Source organism: Mytilus edulis, chromosome 12, assembly GCF_963676685.1.
Source record: "Mytilus edulis chromosome 12, xbMytEdul2.2, whole genome shotgun sequence".
In the NCBI taxonomy this organism is placed as follows: domain Eukaryota; kingdom Metazoa; phylum Mollusca; class Bivalvia; order Mytilida; family Mytilidae; genus Mytilus; species Mytilus edulis.
This window is the reverse complement of record NC_092355.1, coordinates 27,962,284-27,982,100: the sequence shown is the minus strand read 5'-3', so window position 1 is coordinate 27,982,100 and position 19,817 is coordinate 27,962,284. Positions and strand designations below refer to the sequence as shown.

Sequence of the window (19,817 nt, the reverse complement as noted above, 5' to 3'; positions counted from 1 at the left end):
AAATAAACGGAAAACGGCTATAAAACAAGCAAAAGTCCAAACACAAGCAGCTCGAACCCAAAACACTTATAAAGTCGTCACAGGTATTCAGGAAAAGTTAGCGAATACCGTTGTAAGTGTTGCAATCATAAAGTAATTACATTCCAGCTCCTTTGTTATGACAGGGGTGTTCTTAGCCGGATGACCCCTACCTGATCATCCCAGTTTGAGTTTCTTTGTTTTGCATGTCTTCCTTTGTTCTGTAACATTTTGGCGGGAATGTTAAATCCACTATAAAACATATAATTAATAAGGGAAAGACTATCTATCAAAATTTACGTAGAAAAAAGCCAGAGTTTATACTGGGATTCGAACTCAAGACCTTTAGCATATCAACCCACGACACATACCACACACCAGGACTACTGTATAACAACTATCAGTAATTAAAAATACTTAAAGGAAGCGAGATATTTTTATAAGGTGGGCGAGTTTGTAGACCTTTATTCGGTGAGGTTTAAACCCTTTTCTTTAGTAAGTAAGTTGTCAGACTGATTGTTCAATTTGATTTTACACTTTTTTTTTAAATAGAGCGTGTCGGTAAACAAGAGTGGGCCGTTTTTTTTTTATAAAGTGACGATCTAGTGTGAGCCGATTGACCAGTGGGACAAGTTGACATTTTTTAATATCTACTCATCGGTTCGCGGCTCATTAAAGGTATACATTATATAGTTATATATAAAGTATAATTTATTATAATGGTTTTGTGGCGTTCTAAACGACATTTTATGAATTGTAAATGTCTTTTCGTCTAATTTAAAACAGCTGGGATGTAAAATAGTTATTCAATTCGGACTTTGGTGTGCCAGTGTTAGATCACCATCTGGCTTCTGGCTATCAGGGTAATCTGACACTGACATACCGCGTCCTCGTGGGATAACTATTAAAGAATGTTAAAATCTGTACAAAGACAAGACCTTTATTGTCACATCACGTTTTGAGTTTGTCATGCGTATACCACTTCCTGACTAAAAACAAAAATCTAACACTGAATGCACTTGAAATTCTATCTGAAAACAAATAAGACGAAAGATACAAAAGCGAGATTGAAACTCATATGTACAGCAAACTAATGGCATATGCCCTAACATTTGTTGAATGTTTGTACTAAAACAAAATACAATGAAATGTTTCAATTTTTAATCAAACCAAAATGTTAAGCGGGTGTGAAATTGTAATAACTCATCATAGATACCAGGATTATCATCTTATATTTACGCTAGACGCGCGTTTCGTCTACAAAAGACTCATCAGTGACGCTCGAATCAAAAAATATTCAAAAGGCCAAATAGAGTACGGAGTTGGAGAGCATTCAAAGTTGTAACTTGAAAGGTGATAAAATAAACCACACAAGTGAATTATATCACATAAATCCGGTTCATTTCTGTTTATGATATTGTGGTTAAAATGTTTTTATATTTTGCTATTGTATAGAGGTATAGAAATGCGAGATGAAGTAATTTTTGAAATGCAATAAAATGTCTAAAATCAAACTACGGTATAAGTTTGTTCTCTTTATTAAAGGCTGTACAGTTGCCTATAAATGCTTACATCCTCTTAATTTGTACTTTAGTGGATAGTTGTAGCATTGCCAATCAAACTGCATTTCCTTATTTTTATATTTTATACTAATTTTCTTTAAAAAATGTCTGATAAGTTCAAAATAATAAGATAATAGTATGAATTAAAGCATAGAATATTCAATAAAATATTCCTGCAATTTTGATATGTTGATTATAAGTTTCTATAGGTGATAATCTTAAATACTGCATTTTTAAATTATAATATTACCTCCCATTAAAACCTCAAGAGAACAAATTTAAGTGTTGAGTATAATTCACCAAAATGTTATGTATCCATTTATGGAAAACACTGTGGCATGTATAGAAAAATCATTAAAGAAGAAATATAATTTAAAAAAACCTTTATATTTTGATATTTTTATCATGATTAAAGCCATTAAAAAATTACTATATCCCACTCTTTACAATAATGACATGCATAAATATTTGTAGCTACGTTTTCTAAATAGCAATAAAGTAGTATTACAGTCTCATATTATATTTAAGGATGTACTTAGGTGAGGTTTTGGAATTTGTGTCAAATGTTCAGACTCCTTGGTGTTTTTCCATACAATACAATGTAAAATATTTTGCCCCATAACACCCATTTATTTTTTCATATAAGACTTAATAGGTCATGAAAGGTCTTTTACCAAAATTTTAGAAGATTCTTGATTTTCTTTCTTTTGTTTTGAGATCTAATAATACCAATGCATATATAAGGTAAAAGTCTGAGTCAGCCTTTTCCCGCCATATTTTAAATCTCAAATATCTCGAAAAGGAGGTCCATGAACTGTCAATATTTTTAGCTTATCTTTATCCTTAATTGATGCTTTACCAGTTTATAGTATTAATTTTAACTTCTTAATTTATTAATTTTTACCTAACCTCACCTAAGTACATCCTTAAAGTATGTTTTATATCATACACAAGTTGGTTGAAATTAAAAAGATTGGTATGACACACATGACAAACATGACAAAAGAAATTTCAATTTGGTAAGAGTTTTGAATAAACTGAAAGAGGTGGAGAGCAACACTTACACATGTCACAGTTAAGTCACAATAAAGAGTGGAAAAAGTAACATTAATATTATATTGATTATCTATAAATAGAAAACAAATTTTCAATGATAGTATTTCCCATTGTTAATTTTTATCAAAGGAGTCTATTTTGAAATTCAAGCTTTGTATGTTGTGATTCTGACCAATTTTGTAGAATTACTGTCATATATTTCAAAACAGAAGTATTTCATAGCATTTCCTTTATTAGATTTCCAAACATACATGCAGGTTGATTGACATAAATTTCATATGATAAAAATGGAATAAAAATAGACTAAAAAGCTGGAAAAACTGAAACTATTTTAAAATACGATGTTTTATCAGACTGAGTGAGCGATTAAATATAGATCTATGAAATAAAAAATGGAGACAGAGAACAAATTGAGAAACACCATTCTTTAAATAATGCTTGGAAAGGGTAAGTTTGATAAATATTTTACATATACTAGAGGGTCAATTACACAATTTTATAAACTATATATATATATATATAACTAATGCTTATAGTTATATGTAAACATGGTAAACACTTGCTCTGTTTTCACACATGTTTGTTGTCTTTACAAATATTGTAATAAAATGTTTACTGGTCACAAGACGTGTTCACAATTAATAAGGATAAATAATTTGAAGGGTTTTTATCTTGATTTCCTATTGGATGATGATTCAGTACTATTTTTACCTCTTGATGTTTGCGTGGGAGTGGGTTTTGTTTCGCGTACTAATAAACATGACGTCGTGTTTATATTAAGAATACAAATTCGAACATTTTATTACAAAAGGTCTTATGAAGAGCGACTAAGTTTACAATGTTTAGAGAACTATATAATAAAAAATACCAATCATCTACTAACACGAGAGAGGGAGCTTATCAATATTTATAAACAAATTTTGAATTGCTATATAAGTTAATATATATGTATTTTCAGCCTTGTATCACCGCCACTTGATAAAATCTGTCGTAGATTTGTTACTGATTCAGACGAGGATTCAGACGTACTTCTAATATAATAATTTCCGTGTTTGCCATCATCCATTAATTTGTAAGATCCTCAACGATAGATAATTCAGCTAATCTGTAATTTCGTGCCTTACATACATTGTAACATGTACTTCTTACGATGATAGAGAAAAACTGGAAAGGAACGGTAACTGGTAACATCCGGCATCCGATAGCCTGTTTTTTCTCGTGCCTAGGTGGTCGACTAGTTTAGCACCCGGGTAAAGTGCAAGGCGATTTGTGTCACGATATCCCAGTAGCATGAGTCGACTCCCTGCAAGGACAAAACAAAATGTTTGTCTCGCATATCTACAGATCTAATATTATTAACAAATACTGGTTATGTAATTTTATCAAGCAAAATTGTAAGTTTGCGATTCAATGATTCTACTGTAAAGTTTAGGTTGAATAATTTATTCATACCATTTTCAAAATTTTTAAGTGCAGGGAACACTCTAATATCTGATATTCTTCGTGTTTAAATTTCTCCATTGTGCATTTGTGATATAGGTATGCATTTCATTGCTTATATCTAATTGTTCTGTTACAGCTTTAAGGTGAGTCGGTAGTATTTGCTGGCCGGTAGCATTTTTAGAAATTTTTCCACTTTCTAACACTGTCCAAATTCTACATACAGATGATTGTAATCCTTTTACTATCATGTTTGAAAAGTTTTTAATATATACGGTGACCACTTACTTTTATTTTATCTCTATAAAACTAAGGCTACTAGTCCTTATGGTATTCTATCGGGCAGTAAATACAAAATTCAAAAGCATTCTCCAAAATTTATTTTCTCCTGTATGTAAAATTATTTCAAACTTTTCTACACCTTCCTCATCCCTCAGTTTGGGAAAGTATGATCAGTATATACTGTATTTATTTTCCAATCATTCCTTGATATAAGTAGGAAATAAAACAAGATCTGCCTAAATTCTGGAATGAAAATACTTCCGTGCTATTGATTACGATTTATAATCTCACACAACACGTGGATATAATTAACAGTGATTTACATTGTTCCAATCGATCCTTCTCTAGAAAAGCTATAATTAAGACTATATAGGAAGCGTACCCTTATCTGATATAAGTGTAGGTTCCCTTAAATCTGCTCAAAAGAAGGAAAAGTTTAGCATACTTGTATTCTTGACTATATATATAAAATATAAAAAAAATATACGTTTTGTTCTTTAGACATTAGATGTAATTATTCTTTCTTGCAGATATTGGTCTTTTATTTTTTGCCACTACACCTTTACTTACTCAGCTAGTGTCGCCTTGTTTATCAGGCCAAAAACTACGAAAAGGATTTTGTTGCTGGACTATACTGTGCGAAGGTAGCTTTTCTTAGTTGCAACACCCTAGTCACATATATCTATATTTTATGCACGTGAACCATACTTTAGCATGGCCATAATGAAATTGTGTGTATTGTTAATATATGATATATGTATATGGATTCATTTTTCTTTGAGAACGATAGGTCTTTCTTTTGAAGAGTCAACCCAGCCAAAACAAGGTTTCAAGGAAAAATTAGAATTAAGAATATCGTTTTCCGAGAAAACTAAAGACGGAAAGTTCTGATCAAATGGCAAAATCAAAAGCTCATACAGATCAAACGGAAAATACCATCGGTAGACTTAAAATCAACCCTGCACACGAAACAACATAGAATAATCAACACGAATCCCACCAAAAACTTGATAATGATGTCTTAAGTGCTTATAGCTAGATTAATAAGTGAGTTTTATTCCACATTATAAATAATCCGTATTAAAAAAAAACGAATATTACACTTTAGCATTTCAATTAAAAATGGATGAAAAATGAACAACACAAATTACCTATCTTTAAAAAAAACACAAAAACGATATAGGGGCATTCTTAGTTTAATATAAGGAACCTATTTTAGACGAAGGTTTTGTGCCATGTCAAACCCCCAATGGAACTGATGTTTGTGAACAATGCACAAATGGCGAATATGTTCGTGGTGTATATTCAACCAGCGGCTTTGAAAGTTCTCCATGTGTTGAAATTCCAAGTTGCCTGCAAGGTACGTAGATTATAAAGTTATCACAACTATATCACGAAATCTCCCCAATCTTCCTTTTACACTGTTATTTGCTATTGTGCGCCTGTTTTTTTTCATTATTAGAGACTCCGTGTTTCTGCACTTTACCAAAGGCAATATAAATTAGCTCTACGGAACCGAGATGTATTTTCAACACTTGGATGAGACGCGTGTTTTTAAATGCAAATGGGATAGGCATGGGTGATAAGTCCAAATTATGGTTAGAAAAGCCACAGGAACTTATATTTTTGGATAAAAAAATACTGTCCAAATGTTTTTTTTGTTATTCGAGCGAGGTATCGTTAAAAAAATCTAATTTCTGTATCTCGAAAAAGGGTATCATAATCGCCTATGAAGAAATTATTTGTTTATAACAATCTGGATGTATATTCTTTGTATCGATAGCATCCCAGAAGAAGATTTGGTCAAAATTATCAACGTCGGTTCAATCATAATGACGTCGCTGATATGTCCTGGTCAAAGTTGTTAAGGCCGGGTGTACGCATTTGACGACACAAGGTCGTGATATGAAATTATATTTAGAGGTGAGCAGAGCGATATAGACCATTAGAAGACCAATAAATTCAAATGGTTATTTTCATTGTTTCACTTCTCTAAGTCTGCATGCTTTTATATAAATTTGACCCAAATGAGAATCCTACAGACGCTTAATATGTGTTTTTTCCGACCAGAAGGGTATACAAACATTATAAAATGTCCATTCATTTTTTATTTAATATAATTATCTTGAAAGAGAATGAAAATAGTTCTTTCGCTTGAACATAGAAAAATTGATTAGGAAATTTTCTTTTTCCGCGTCAAATTATAATAAATATTTGATTCATTGTAGAAGAGGTACGGGATGAGTCTGGTAAATGTGTCTGTAACCGAGCTGAAGGATACATAAGAAAATTAGATTATTGTGAACCAACTGATACAGAGTGTGATAAACCTGGTATCGAACTCAGCGAAAAAGGTAACTTAGCATGACATTTATAAAGTGTTGTTTTTATTTTTCAACACTGTTGAGTTCAATGAAACTAAAAGGTTTGCAGTTGGTATATATTTTGCATTAGACATGTTACAAAAAAGTATACACTCGACGCTGAGGTTGACAAATTAGACAAAATGGTCCTGAATGCTCTTCAACTTCGTACTTGATCGATTCGGCCTTTTTAACATTGTTTGATTCGAGCGTCACTGATGAGTTTTTTGTAGACGAAACGCGTATCTGGCGTAAATATAAAATTTCAATCCTTGTATTTATGATGAGTTTATTTCACATTTATCTAATATCAGAACGATAATTGCAAGTTTTGTACATCATATTCTTTCTGATCTTGTTTTGAGACTACTATAATGAGTAAAAGTAGCCTCAATATTGTTCTACACGTAGCTCTAAGTAATGGCGCCATTAGAGGAAACGTACAGAGAGCGACATGCGTTATTTTTATTTAACCTAAAATGACAAAATCCCGAGGAAATCTAATGAGTAATGTCACGCCTGGTAAATTTTAATGCATTTTTTTCTCAATTTAACTGTAGTTCATTATCCTGTGGTCCTGGGAGACAACTGCGGGTGCACCTGATATGATTCCAATTGTCCACAAAAACCTGCGTAGGTATGTGATGCCTGTACCTGCGGTAAAATTGTGTCTGAGGCTCTTTTTCTTGTCTGAAAATGACAAGAATATTGCTGTCAGTTACTGCTTACGTTTCGGGCATGTATTACTCAAAATTGGAACCACTTCTCCTTCTTGCCTAAATGTCTACCAGCCCGCAAACTTAATTTCATAATATTGTATGATAAATCGATTCCGTCCTAAATTTCTGACCACGGATAAACACACCTTAAACATGTGAAACTGCGAGGTACTGCTCACTAATGATACCCCATCAAAATACTTGAAGATGAAATTATTGAGTGATGAATCTGAACATGCATCCCGGTAAAATACTCTAAACGACTCATAAAAACCCTGAAACCAAATTTCAGAAATCCTTGTAATGTAGTTTCTGCATGAGAAACTGATGCAACGAAACATATTCATGGGACGGACGCCGGACGGAATGACTGACGGACTGGCGGGTGGATGGACTGACGGACGGATTGACAGAGGTGAAACAATATAGCCAACTTTTTTAAGCATAGGGTAACTATGATTAAATATCCGTCACTATTGAATTTGAAAAAAAAAAATTAAGGGTTGGCGAGAGCTTTTTTTCTCTCATTTCTCTTTCTTCTCAGCTTTTCTTATGGGTTTTGTATCTTTTCTGCTTCCTATGAGTGTTTCAGAATATAAAAGGAAGAATGTTATTATTAGTTATTTGGTATTCTTCACGGAAGAAATGTTATGAAATATTTGTTCGCTAAGGAAAATTTATAATGAAATTGTCTATAAAGATTTCGAAGGGACGTTTGTTATAAGAAACCATTACTTTGTAGTTTAAATACCAGAGTAAATAGATACACAGGTAATTTAAATCTTTAAATCACTATTGTGTTTTGATACAGTACCCGCACCTAAAGTCTAATTTGTCAACCTCAACCTATTATTAAATGCATTTTGTGTCTTCTGCACAACACTAAAAAATATTTTTTATCTGCATTAGATAAGGTGATTTCAATTACTTAAATTTATAATGTTTACTGAGGTTTCTTGTAAATTGTTCTAAGGGGTTTCAACTATCAAACAACTGAATTAGAATATCAATTGTTTTATTAGGTATTTTGTTAAATTAAGGGAAAATAAACGCAAAATAAACATTTTGAATGGAAGTAACTACAGATTATCGATTTTAAACGATAAAATTAAATAAAAAAAAAAAAAAAAACAGTGGAAGATAGCTCGCATTATGTGCCTTCAAAAAATTATATATCATGTGTAAAGTATCACAAATTAACTCATCATAGATACCAAGATGAAAATTTAGTATTTGCGCCAGACGCTCGTTTCGTCTACAAAAGACTCATCGATGACGCTCGTATCTAAAAAAATAATAAACACGCCAAATACAATACCAAGTTGAAGAGAATTGAGGACCAACCATTCCTATGGTTTTGCCAAATACAGCTATGGTAATCTATTCCTGAGGTAGGAAAGTCTTAGAATTTCTAAAATTCAAATTGTGTAATCAGTTAAGTTTTTATTAGAAACATATCAATGATAGTTGTCTACATGAAATCATTACCTGATTTTTTTCCCTTTTAAATATACAATTAGGTCAATTTTTGTTTTATTTGAGTTCAAGTTTTCGGAATTATTTTCTGCGTAAAGTTAGCAAATTTTAGTAAACGTCGAGCGATCATGTGCAGCATTTTTCAATCAAAATTTTATTCAAATGCAAATTTTATGTCACATTTGTTTTCATTGGCTAAAAGTTACCGTTAAATCCATAGTTGACCAGTCGTAACTAAGGATGGACCCGTCTTTTTGAATTTATGGATAAACAAATGTTCGATTGCTACAATAGAATCGAAATTTAAACAACACCTACCTAAAAGCGCCGTTTTGGTGTGATTTTATCAAAATTTGAATCATAAAAGTAATGTAAGTTTTCATTTGTATGATGTCACGTTTAGCCATGACGTCTTTGCGCAAATATCAGTATTAACTTTCGCAGAATTTTATTTTATTTCAAATTTATACACCTTTTTACAATCTTTAACGTATAATTTCTTTTTGAAATACATTAGAATCGGAACAACAGTACTGTAGTTGAAGAGTTGCCAACGTCAAAAGTTTGATTTGACGGTGGCAACTCTTCAACTACAGTACTGTTATTCCGATTGTTGAACCTAGATGGCGTGTTAGATATACATTTGTTTCAAATATGTATGATAAATTGTAATCATTTATTTCTTAAGGATTCTGTGAACCCTGCAAAGAAAACTATTATAAAGATGAATATAGCAAAGATCTATGCAAGCAAAAAACAAATATCACGTGAGTACAGCTTTCAAAAGTTGACAAACAGGTAAAAACAACGAAAAATATAATTAACGTGCACACGCAACATGTTTTTGCAAAAAAAATTGTCATCAGTTACACAGGGGAATGAATAAAGTTTGTAAAGAAAAATATACCAAAATTACTTTTAATGATCTATGAGTTTGAATATCCTGCTGGTATCTTTTGCCCTTCTTATGTACCAAAAAAAGTCATGCAAATTGGTCGAAAGACCAAAGTATGTTATCGAACGTGCAATTCCCTACTGTGTAGTCAAGGCGTCTGAAATAGTAGACTATAGTAAAGTACCAGAATGAAGAGCATTGTACATGTTGTAAATGAAGCATAATAAAAATCCTACGAACTAGTAATCAAACATAAATCTTTATTATTTAAATTTTGTCAATATGACGCGAAAGTAGTATCTATGTTCTCTGGTAGTTGACTAACAGCAGTAAATGATATTCCTGCACTGAACACATGTTTTTGGAATACCCATTAGCAGGTATACGTTTGTCCCACCACAGTTAAGTTATCATTACACAAAAAAACACATTATATATAACCAGAGATATATAACGTAGTCCACTCTTTAATCGTATACAACCCCTTCCGATGTCATGTGATATTTTTTTCTAATGTAAAGCACAATTAAATTTTACAATTTATATCTTTAAAAAAGCAAAAACAGAAAAGAAGACAATACACCTAAAATATAGTTTTTATATACAAAATAATTATTATAAAAATGGATTTATCTTGTTTAGATATTAAAAAAAATAACAGAACTAGACCACTTGGCAACCTGTATATTTTGTTGTTGTTGTGTGTGGTACATGTTTGACTATCGGCTTCATTCTATATCATATTTAAAAGATTAATTTTAACATAAGTGTATTAAGCATTGTGGCTGACGTTTTATAACTTATTCTAATAGTTGCAATTCCGGGCAAAATGTCGATAACGGCAACACTAAGTCGGATCGGACTTGTATTAAAGTAACAACAGTTATACAGCGGACAACAACTGTATACTCTATTACCACATCTAGAAATCCTGGTAGTAGCAATGGTAATATATTTTTTTTAAACAAAGTATTTGTAGTATCTACTACTGATCAAACTATATCTGTACCTTTAATAATGAAACATTTATGTTTGTTATATTTTATTTTTTAAGGTAACTTTGTAAACTGCGTGGTACATTTATTTTGTTCTTAAACATCATGAATCTTAAGTGAACCAATAATGATTGTTCAATATAGGCCAAAATGTAAAAGCTATTTCCAAAAGCAATAATAGTTCTACATTTTTCAGCAAAGTAATTTGATTACATATATACTTTTCAATCAGCAAACATCATATGTCCAGCAACGATTATACCTTATAAAAGAGTCTGAAATACATGTCGAAACGAGTCTGGCTAAGGGAATTTGTGTCTGCTGAATAATTTCTAAACCTACAAATAAATATAATATGTGCATACCAAAGAAAATTTCTTCGAACTAACTTGATCGAGAACCAGACTAGTATCAAGGCTGTAATGATCTTTCCGGTAAACATTGAATCCACGAGTCTATGTAAAACCTCTTATCTGGTATGAATATAAAAAAGAAGATGTCGTATGATTACCAATAAGTCAACTCTCCACAAGAAACCAAAATGACACATAAATTAAAAACTAAGGGTCACCGTGCGTCCTTCAATAATGGGCAAAGCCCAAACCGTATAGTCAGCTATAAAAGGCCCCGAAATAACAATGTAAAACAATTCAAACGAGAAAACTAACGGCCTTATTTATTTATTTAAAAACAATGAACGAAAAACAAATATCTAACATATAAACAAACGAAAACCACTGAAATACAGGCTCCTGACTTTGGACAGGCACATGAAGCCTGTTATGTGCAAAACATGAATATTTTTATACATCAAGATCGGAAAAACTCATTTGTCTTACATAATTTTATAATAAATTTGCAGTTCTATGTACTGTGAAGACCGACTTTTTCTTTAGATAAGAAGTTTAGATATTAATCTAAAAGAAGTGAGGCTCGATGGACTCATAGAAAACAGTTTTATTAAAAGTCACGCCCGATCAAACTAAGTTCAAACTAAAGATTAAACATTTTATATTTCTGCTAAGCCCTTTGCAGGGAACATTCAGGAGTAAAATACACTTTAGGTTTGCACAGAGTCCGAATAATGTAAATAACCATATTTAGTCTGTTCGGTATTCACATCATTGTTATCAGTCGTCTTAACAAAATAACTCAAAATATCACAAACAAATTTCGAAACAAGTTTAAGGTGGTACCTAACACTACAGGGAGATAACTCTGTAAAATCAGCTAAACGTTTTAATTACGTTGTGTTGTTAAGGGAATATTAAGCTTCTCAATTATCAAAATAAGTGTTTGTCAAACTGCTATATAACCAGTGTAATTTTTCTGATAAAACGGTTGGTTCAAATTTTTTGAAATTTTTATATTTTTGTAAAAGGGTCAAAGTAAATACTTTGTCAAAATTTTAAGATAATTAAAAGCCTCAAATTAATTTTAGCTAAAGTGTTGGATACCACCTTAAACGTGAATTCTAATATTCAAGAGAAATGCAATACTCTCACACAGTCTTGTTCCGAAATGAATCTTATATGTTCAACAAACATGTACGGACATTGTATATATAAATGTAACAAGAAATGCATATGACCTTAATGGCTACATAAAATTTGAAATATATTCTTTAAAAAGTATTCGATGATAGATAGGGGAACTATATGTTATTGAAAATAATATTTAATAATTCATAAATATTCTGTCTGTTATTACATTACAGGGCTTGATATTTCAGATATTATTGGGTATGTACTTTATTATACTACTCTGCCTCTTATCACTAGTATAATTATCAGTCAATCAAATATATTTTCAAATCAGGTCATTGGTCTAAAATAATCTAGTAACAAATGAACATATTTCAATAATTAGACAGGTGTTTTTTTACTCAAATGACTGCTTTTTAAGAGAATGAACAATTGTTGGGACAACCACAAAACACAGATCACGTTTGAATTTTGATGGAGAAACTCTGGCCGTTCTTGGGTTATGCCTTTACAAATGGAAGTGAGTTTCTAATTTCCGTTTTCTAACTCCTGTTTGCCTCAACAAAATATTATTAAACTCGACGCTAATTATAACAAAACTCAGATCAAGTACGCATGTTGGTAGCGTCACTTGTACAGTTTTGAGCTATGTCTCTTTAATATATTATATGCAAGCGGGGGCAACATCTGTTTCCTCTTGACACATTCCTTATTTATTTCAGAAAGAAAGGAAGGAACTAATGTGTTATGATTTAGTGAATGGTTGTCTCGTTAGCATATACACGAAACAAATGAGAGAATGTTACACCTTCTTCTTTAGTTGAGACTTCATACAACTAAAAATTAAAAAGTCAAATGGTTATAGACACACCTGATGATACAGGTTGATCCTTAATAGTAGATTGCAAATAGTGGATTTAATTACTAACAAATTTAGAAATGAATCATATATACAACTGAAAAAATATTATCTCGACAATTGTAATGAAAAAATGAAAAAAATAAAAAAAAAGTCAAAACGTGATTCACTATATTATATGCATAAATGTATAATTTCAGTATTACGATTGGTTGTATTCTGCTGGTGATAATTGTCAGTGTTGTAATCTACATGATCTTCTGTTACAAGAAAATACAGAGAAAACAACAATCAGGTATGCTATCCCAGATCAAGTTCTAGTGTCGTTATTTAGAATACAATTATTATCGATTCTTGTTGTGTAATGTCTTTGTCATTATGATGCATAGTTCATTAAAAAAACTTGAACAAGGTGATTCCTACTACTAATCTGTCATGTCTCTCACCAAGATAAAATGACATAATGGTATTCTCCCTCTTAACTAACTAAAAGCATAAAACTCAATACGAAAATTGAAATCATGTATTCGATATATCAAACTTCAGCAATAACACGGAAAGTTAAACCAAACTCTTCTATCGATGCATTGCGTTCTATAATATATGCATTTAATTAATAAAGCATACGTTCGGAAAATTTATATCATATTATTCATTTTCACTTAGAAAACATTGACGAAACGGAAAGAGGAGAATCTACGCCATTGAATAAGAACGATACAAAAGATGAATCGCGTAAGTATAAGGAATCGTTGGAAATTGGACCTAACTGTATAAGTGAAGGTAACCATACTTCTTAACTATGATTCACATCGAAAGAAATTCTTCTGGGACAGCCATCATGGATTTGTGAATTGTTTATTCTATCGTAAGTCGCTTTATATCTTTTTACAGACATTATAAATATGGCCTTCGAAAATAGTGGAAATAATTACTTTTGGAGTGTCAAAAACTCGTTGGAAGTACTTGATAAATTGCATGCTAATATTGGTGATTTTGAATCTGTTCAAAGTTTTGATTTTTCTACCCTATATACCACATTGCCTCACATTCTCATTAAGAAAAATTCACACACCTAATTAAATGGGCATTTAAAAAGTCAGAATGTGAATATATATGCTCAAACTCTTTTAGGTCATTTTTTAGTAGCAATAAATAAAAAAAACTATGTCAATTGGACATGCTTTGACACTATATCTGCCCTTGAATTTTTACTAGATAACATTTTTGTTCGCTTAGGAGATTCCGTATATCGTCAAGTTATTGAATTCCAATGGGGACTAACTGTGCACCACTTATTGTGGACCTGTTTTTGCATTGCTATGAGTTACAATTTATGACAAAAATCAGCAAAGACCCATTGAAACAACTTCTAATACACAAATTTAATAAAACTTTTAGATATTTGGATGATATTTAAGCTCTCAATAATGACGACTTCAGTATGTATACTAAAGAAATGTATCCTGTTGAACTTACTATAAATAAAGCTAATACTAACAATGACCGCTGCCCTTTCCTCGATCTTGATAAATATATCATTAACGGAAAGCTTAATACTAAAATTTATGACAAAAGAGATGATTTCTCATTTCCTGTCGTTAATTATCCATGTTTAGATGGTGACGATCCCTTTTCACCATCTTACGGTGTTTATATATCTCAACTTGTACGATTCGCTCGTTTATGTAACAATGTTTTAGATTTTAACGAGAGAAATTTATGTATTACTGAAAAATCATTACACCAGGGTTTTCGATATCACAAACTAGTCAAAACATTTACTAAATTTTATCATCGGTATCAGGACATCATTCGTAAATATAGCTCAACATGCAGACTTCTTATACGTTCAGGTATTTTACATCCAATATTTTATGGAAATATTTTTTATAAAGCTAAAAAATGTCAGTATTCACCTCAGAAGCTAACAAAACCTTTAAATAGACTAATTAAGAAGGGATATAGTTATGATACTGTTGTCAGGTCATTAAAGATTGCATATTTTGGCGTTAATATTGATTCACTTATAGGGTCTTTGCATCGGAACTAAACACATTTATTATTAATAAACCAGTTGTTGGCATGACACGGGTTATATTCTTCTCATATATGTTATGATGGTATGATACTAAACCCCTTACGGGGAGGATTGTGCCTGATATTCATATAATGAAGACATAATTTTTCAATCAGTTTAATTGAAGTCCGGAGCTGGCATGTCAGTTAACTGCTAGTAGTCTGATGTTATTTATGTATTATTGTCATTTTGTTTATGTTTTTGGGTTACATCTTCTGACATCAGACTCGGACTTCTCTTGAACTGAATTTTAATGTGCGTATTGTTATGCGTTTACTTTTCTGCATTGGCTAGAGGTATAGGGGGAGGGTTGAGATCTCACAAACATGTTTAACCCCGCCGCATTTTTGCGCCTGTCCCAAGTCAGGAGCCTCTGGCCTTTGTTAGTCTTGTATTATTTTAACTTTTAGTTTCTTGTGTACAATTTGGAGTTTAGTATGGTGTTCATTATCACTGAACCAGTATATATTTGTTTAGGGGCCAGCTGAAGGACGCCTCTGGGTGCTAGAATTTCTCGTTGCATTGAAGACCTGTTGGTGACCTTCTGCTGTTGTCTGCTCTATGGTCGGGTTGTTGTCTCTTTGACACATTCCCCATTTCCATTCTCAATTTTATTAATGAGAATATATGATATTTTTTTAATATTGAATTTAGAAAACATTTTAATATTTTCAAATATGTATTCAAAATATGTCGTAAACAACTTTATTATATTAAAGAAATTGTGCGTTCTCTACAAGAAATAAGTTCAAATAAAAGATTTCAATACAGAGACGTTTTTTTAATTAGAACATCACTACGAATTAAATAAATTTTATATATGATTACCAGAATATATTCATCCCTCAAGTTTAAATTTGATTCTGAAAGTGACTGATCAATAGAATGTCCTTACTACTGTGGATTCTTTTTTTTCTTGGGTACCAATTTTCGTGGTTTGAGGAAAACTTGCATATTCGTGGATATTTAATTTCGTGGTTTTGACAAAGTATGCATATATTCCTTTAGAAAATTTGCAATTCGTTGAATATTTAAATTCGTGGTTTCCCTGTACCCACGAAATCCACGAAAATTGGTATCCAACGAATAATAATGAATCCACAGTACTTGGTTTTGGACGCTACAAAAGTGAAATAGTTTTTACTTTACAAAATCTAAACATAACTGGTAAAAATTGGATACACTCACCCAGACTCTGAAAAAAGATAGTACATAGAAAAAATATATATCATTATGAATGATAGTATACTCTGTCTATCCAACTTAAAACAGTTTTATTCATTATAGATGCTTTTAAGTTTCAGGAACCATCGAAATCGCAACTACTCATTTTGATGGTGGCAATACTGAACGTGATCAAAAAGCAATGGCTGACCCTGTTGACGACGATGAAACATTTGTGAAAGAAACAGATGACAGTAATGATGACAATCTCTTGTCAATAGCTGTAGGAGGGTCACCAGAAACTGGATTCAACATATTGTCTGCGCAACAACCTCAAGGCGAGTCGATTTTTTTATATGTTTTGGAATTTAATGTCGATTCACTAGATTATTAATGTAAACTACATCTCCTGTTTTATGCACTGACTACATTTTACTTGAAATTAGGCAATTAAACACACTCTATTTGTTTGCAGCAGTCCAAGCTTTCATATCAGTTCATAATATGTAACTTTATTCTTTATGAACAAATTCAGTTGAACTGAACACGTTTTACTTCAGGATTAATCTTTCTACAGGAAGTTGGTTAAAGCAAACTCGACTATAGATTCAATATCACCGCTACGAGAAAAGAAAGACCGTACTTAATTCAGGTTTCAAAAAATATTTGATTTAATTCAAAACATATTCTAAATCAAAGATAATACTCATCGACTGTAACAACAACACAAGGCGTTTAGCAAGGAAATAAAAAAAATGTGTGCATATATATAACACCATGTTGTATATGTAAGATATATAAATATGTCCTATATAGTTCATTTACACAAATAATCTGCAATCAAATGCGGTAGCAAACATTCAAAATACAACTATCGGTTATCAAGTGATTCTTATTTTTAGACGAACAAACTGGCATGAGACCCATTGAACAAAGACCAACTGCCAGGGTAGAAGCTCAGGTTCACGGTAAGTAAAAAAAATGGTGAAGGAGGGCAAATGCTTTAGGTTCCACTACTGCGGTAATAACTGTTGACTATTTGATTAACATCTGAGGTATTAATTTGTACAACGTTTCAACATCTGTTTAGATTATCTCAGTAACTTTTGTTCAATGTTCTGTTCTGCAAATAAAACAACTGATCATTTTAAAATGTTTCATTTTGATTTGAAGACAAGTAAACAACATAATAAGTGAGTCATATATCACAGGATATGCAGCAGTGGTTTATTGAATTCAAAACTGCAAAGTTGACAAATCAAAGGATGCAATCTGGTTCAATTACAGGTTGGCGTCTTCTTTAAGATTCATGCACTACTCATCATGCTAATCTTGATTCTAGTACGCTAATAAGAAATTCGTACACACGATTCAAACAATATACAAAAATCCACGGTGATATAAAAAGAATTGGTAGCTCTTACAATTGAGGGCGAGTAATAGTATCGTAATGCCTGAATAAATTAAAGATTTTCATATTACTGCAAAATTATATTGATTTTGTAAAAAGAGACAATTCAGACAATATGAATATTCATCAGATCTACACTGATGGCTAAATAGAAGTAAGCAGCTTTGTCCAATTCGCTATATGAAGATGTCTCATTCATATTAATGACGCATTCACTCCTGTGAATATTTCATACGTTCAAGTAAAAGAATGGTTTTATATTTGAAGATATAAGCAAAACAAATCCTAGTTTGTAACAATATCTCGATGTTTTTTTTTTTATATAGTTGAACAATCATTTATACTGCTCACAGAAAATCCAGTAAATGATGACTCAGGGAGATTTTTACCGAACGGAGAAACCTCATTGCCTATGCAGTACCATAATGGCAATGTTAACCATTGAAACACAACTATTCCAACTGCGCCTCCTCCAACCAGTATTGATGTACAAAGTTCGATCAATAGTATCCAAACAGATCAATATGAGTTTGCCTAGTTCAAAATAATTCTTAGGTGAAATAACAAACAAGGCATCAAATAAAGACGCAAATAAAGCTATACGATCAGAAAAGTAAACAGAACAAGAATATGGTAATATGTAACCTGGGCATAGGTATTTCTGAATATGTCCATTTTATACTGACAAGTTTTATAGTTTTATAGTTTTATAGTAAGATTGCAAATCACAACTTTGACAGTGCTTTTTATAAACAAGAAGATATAAAATCTGTTTTGGATAAACAAAACAAGCATCCCTTATATAATCAGATACTTTTGTGATATATATATATATATATATCTTACCATTGTTTAAGCAATGTTACGTTTAAAATGGTACACATAGGTTGTAGTAAATTATTAATTAATCAGTATTGAGTTTGTATTAAATTTCGTGAACGCTTTTGACCGGGAAAACTATTAAGATAACCCATGATAGTTAGAAACATTAATTATCTTATGGTTGTGGCCTGTTATCTATCTCTTGTATGAATATATATTTCTTGTATCACACTACACTGAGTGTGATACGAAAAAGTTTACCAAAATCTGTTTTAATTTGATTGGCTTGTCGAGTATCACAAGACGATACTATAGACTTTCTATTGGTTATTTGTTAGGCTATAGATAACTTTCAAGATGTAAAATTTGTCCATGGCAACATACATCTATGTGATTTCTTCAATAATATACAAAATACTCACATTCTTAAACTGGAAATCATATTTCTGTCCTGTTTTATTACATTCTGAAGCGTACAAGAGTCTAAAGAAGTCTTATTCTAAACTGGTGACAATAGAAAAAGTACACATGACGTCATACTGGAATGAGGAAAAGATAACAAAATTACCTAACTCCCAAGGACAATTAAAATTAGATAGTGTAATAAAATGGCAAAATCTAAAGCTCAATTACACCAAACGAATAGAAAACTGTTATATTCCTGACTTGGTACAGATATTTGGTGGATTAAACCTTGTTTTACAGCTAGCAAAACCTCTCTCTTACATGGTAGTCGCATTGAAATTCGATAATATTGACAACAATGTGTGCACAAAAAGAAATACAGAATGATATAATAGATGAAAATACAGAAAAAGTGGAATACAGCCGCCAACATTGTAATAATCACTTCAAAAACAAAATAACTATTTCAATAAGAAAAACCTTTGAGCTTTACAAATGGAAATTATAATATAGAGTCTGAAGCACGCAATTCATATATTTTTCTAAAAGAAACGAAAAAAGTTATAAATACAATGGCTTGCTCTCAAGGTTGCTCTTGTTTAGATAAAACTTTTACTCGATATCTTTATGTTTAATAATTTTAAACATAGAAATGAGTGACAGTTGTTCACTCTCTTGTAGTTTACAACCGCATTGACAATATCTCACTTACACAAACAGATGTGTTAAGAATAACATTAAACGGGAGTAATAACGCTTTGGAAAACTAGATGATATCTTTTGTTA

The 19,817-nt window shown here is 31.5% G+C and overlaps 1 protein-coding gene across 1 annotated transcript; it reads left to right on the top strand.

Annotated features, from left to right (window-relative positions):
* Positions 1-3,007: 3,007 nt before the first annotated feature.
* On the top strand, positions 3,008-16,787 carry LOC139499247 (uncharacterized). Its single transcript, XM_071287920.1, has 10 exons — positions 3,008-3,083; positions 4,889-5,002; positions 5,578-5,718; positions 6,587-6,712; positions 9,605-9,683; positions 10,624-10,757; positions 12,524-12,548; positions 13,350-13,444; positions 13,816-13,884; positions 16,528-16,787. The coding sequence occupies exons 1-10, from the start codon at positions 3,071-3,073 to the stop codon at positions 16,785-16,787; spliced, it is 1,056 nt and encodes a 351-aa protein (XP_071144021.1). The 5' UTR covers positions 3,008-3,070.
* The last annotated feature ends 3,030 nt before the right edge of the window (positions 16,788-19,817 follow it).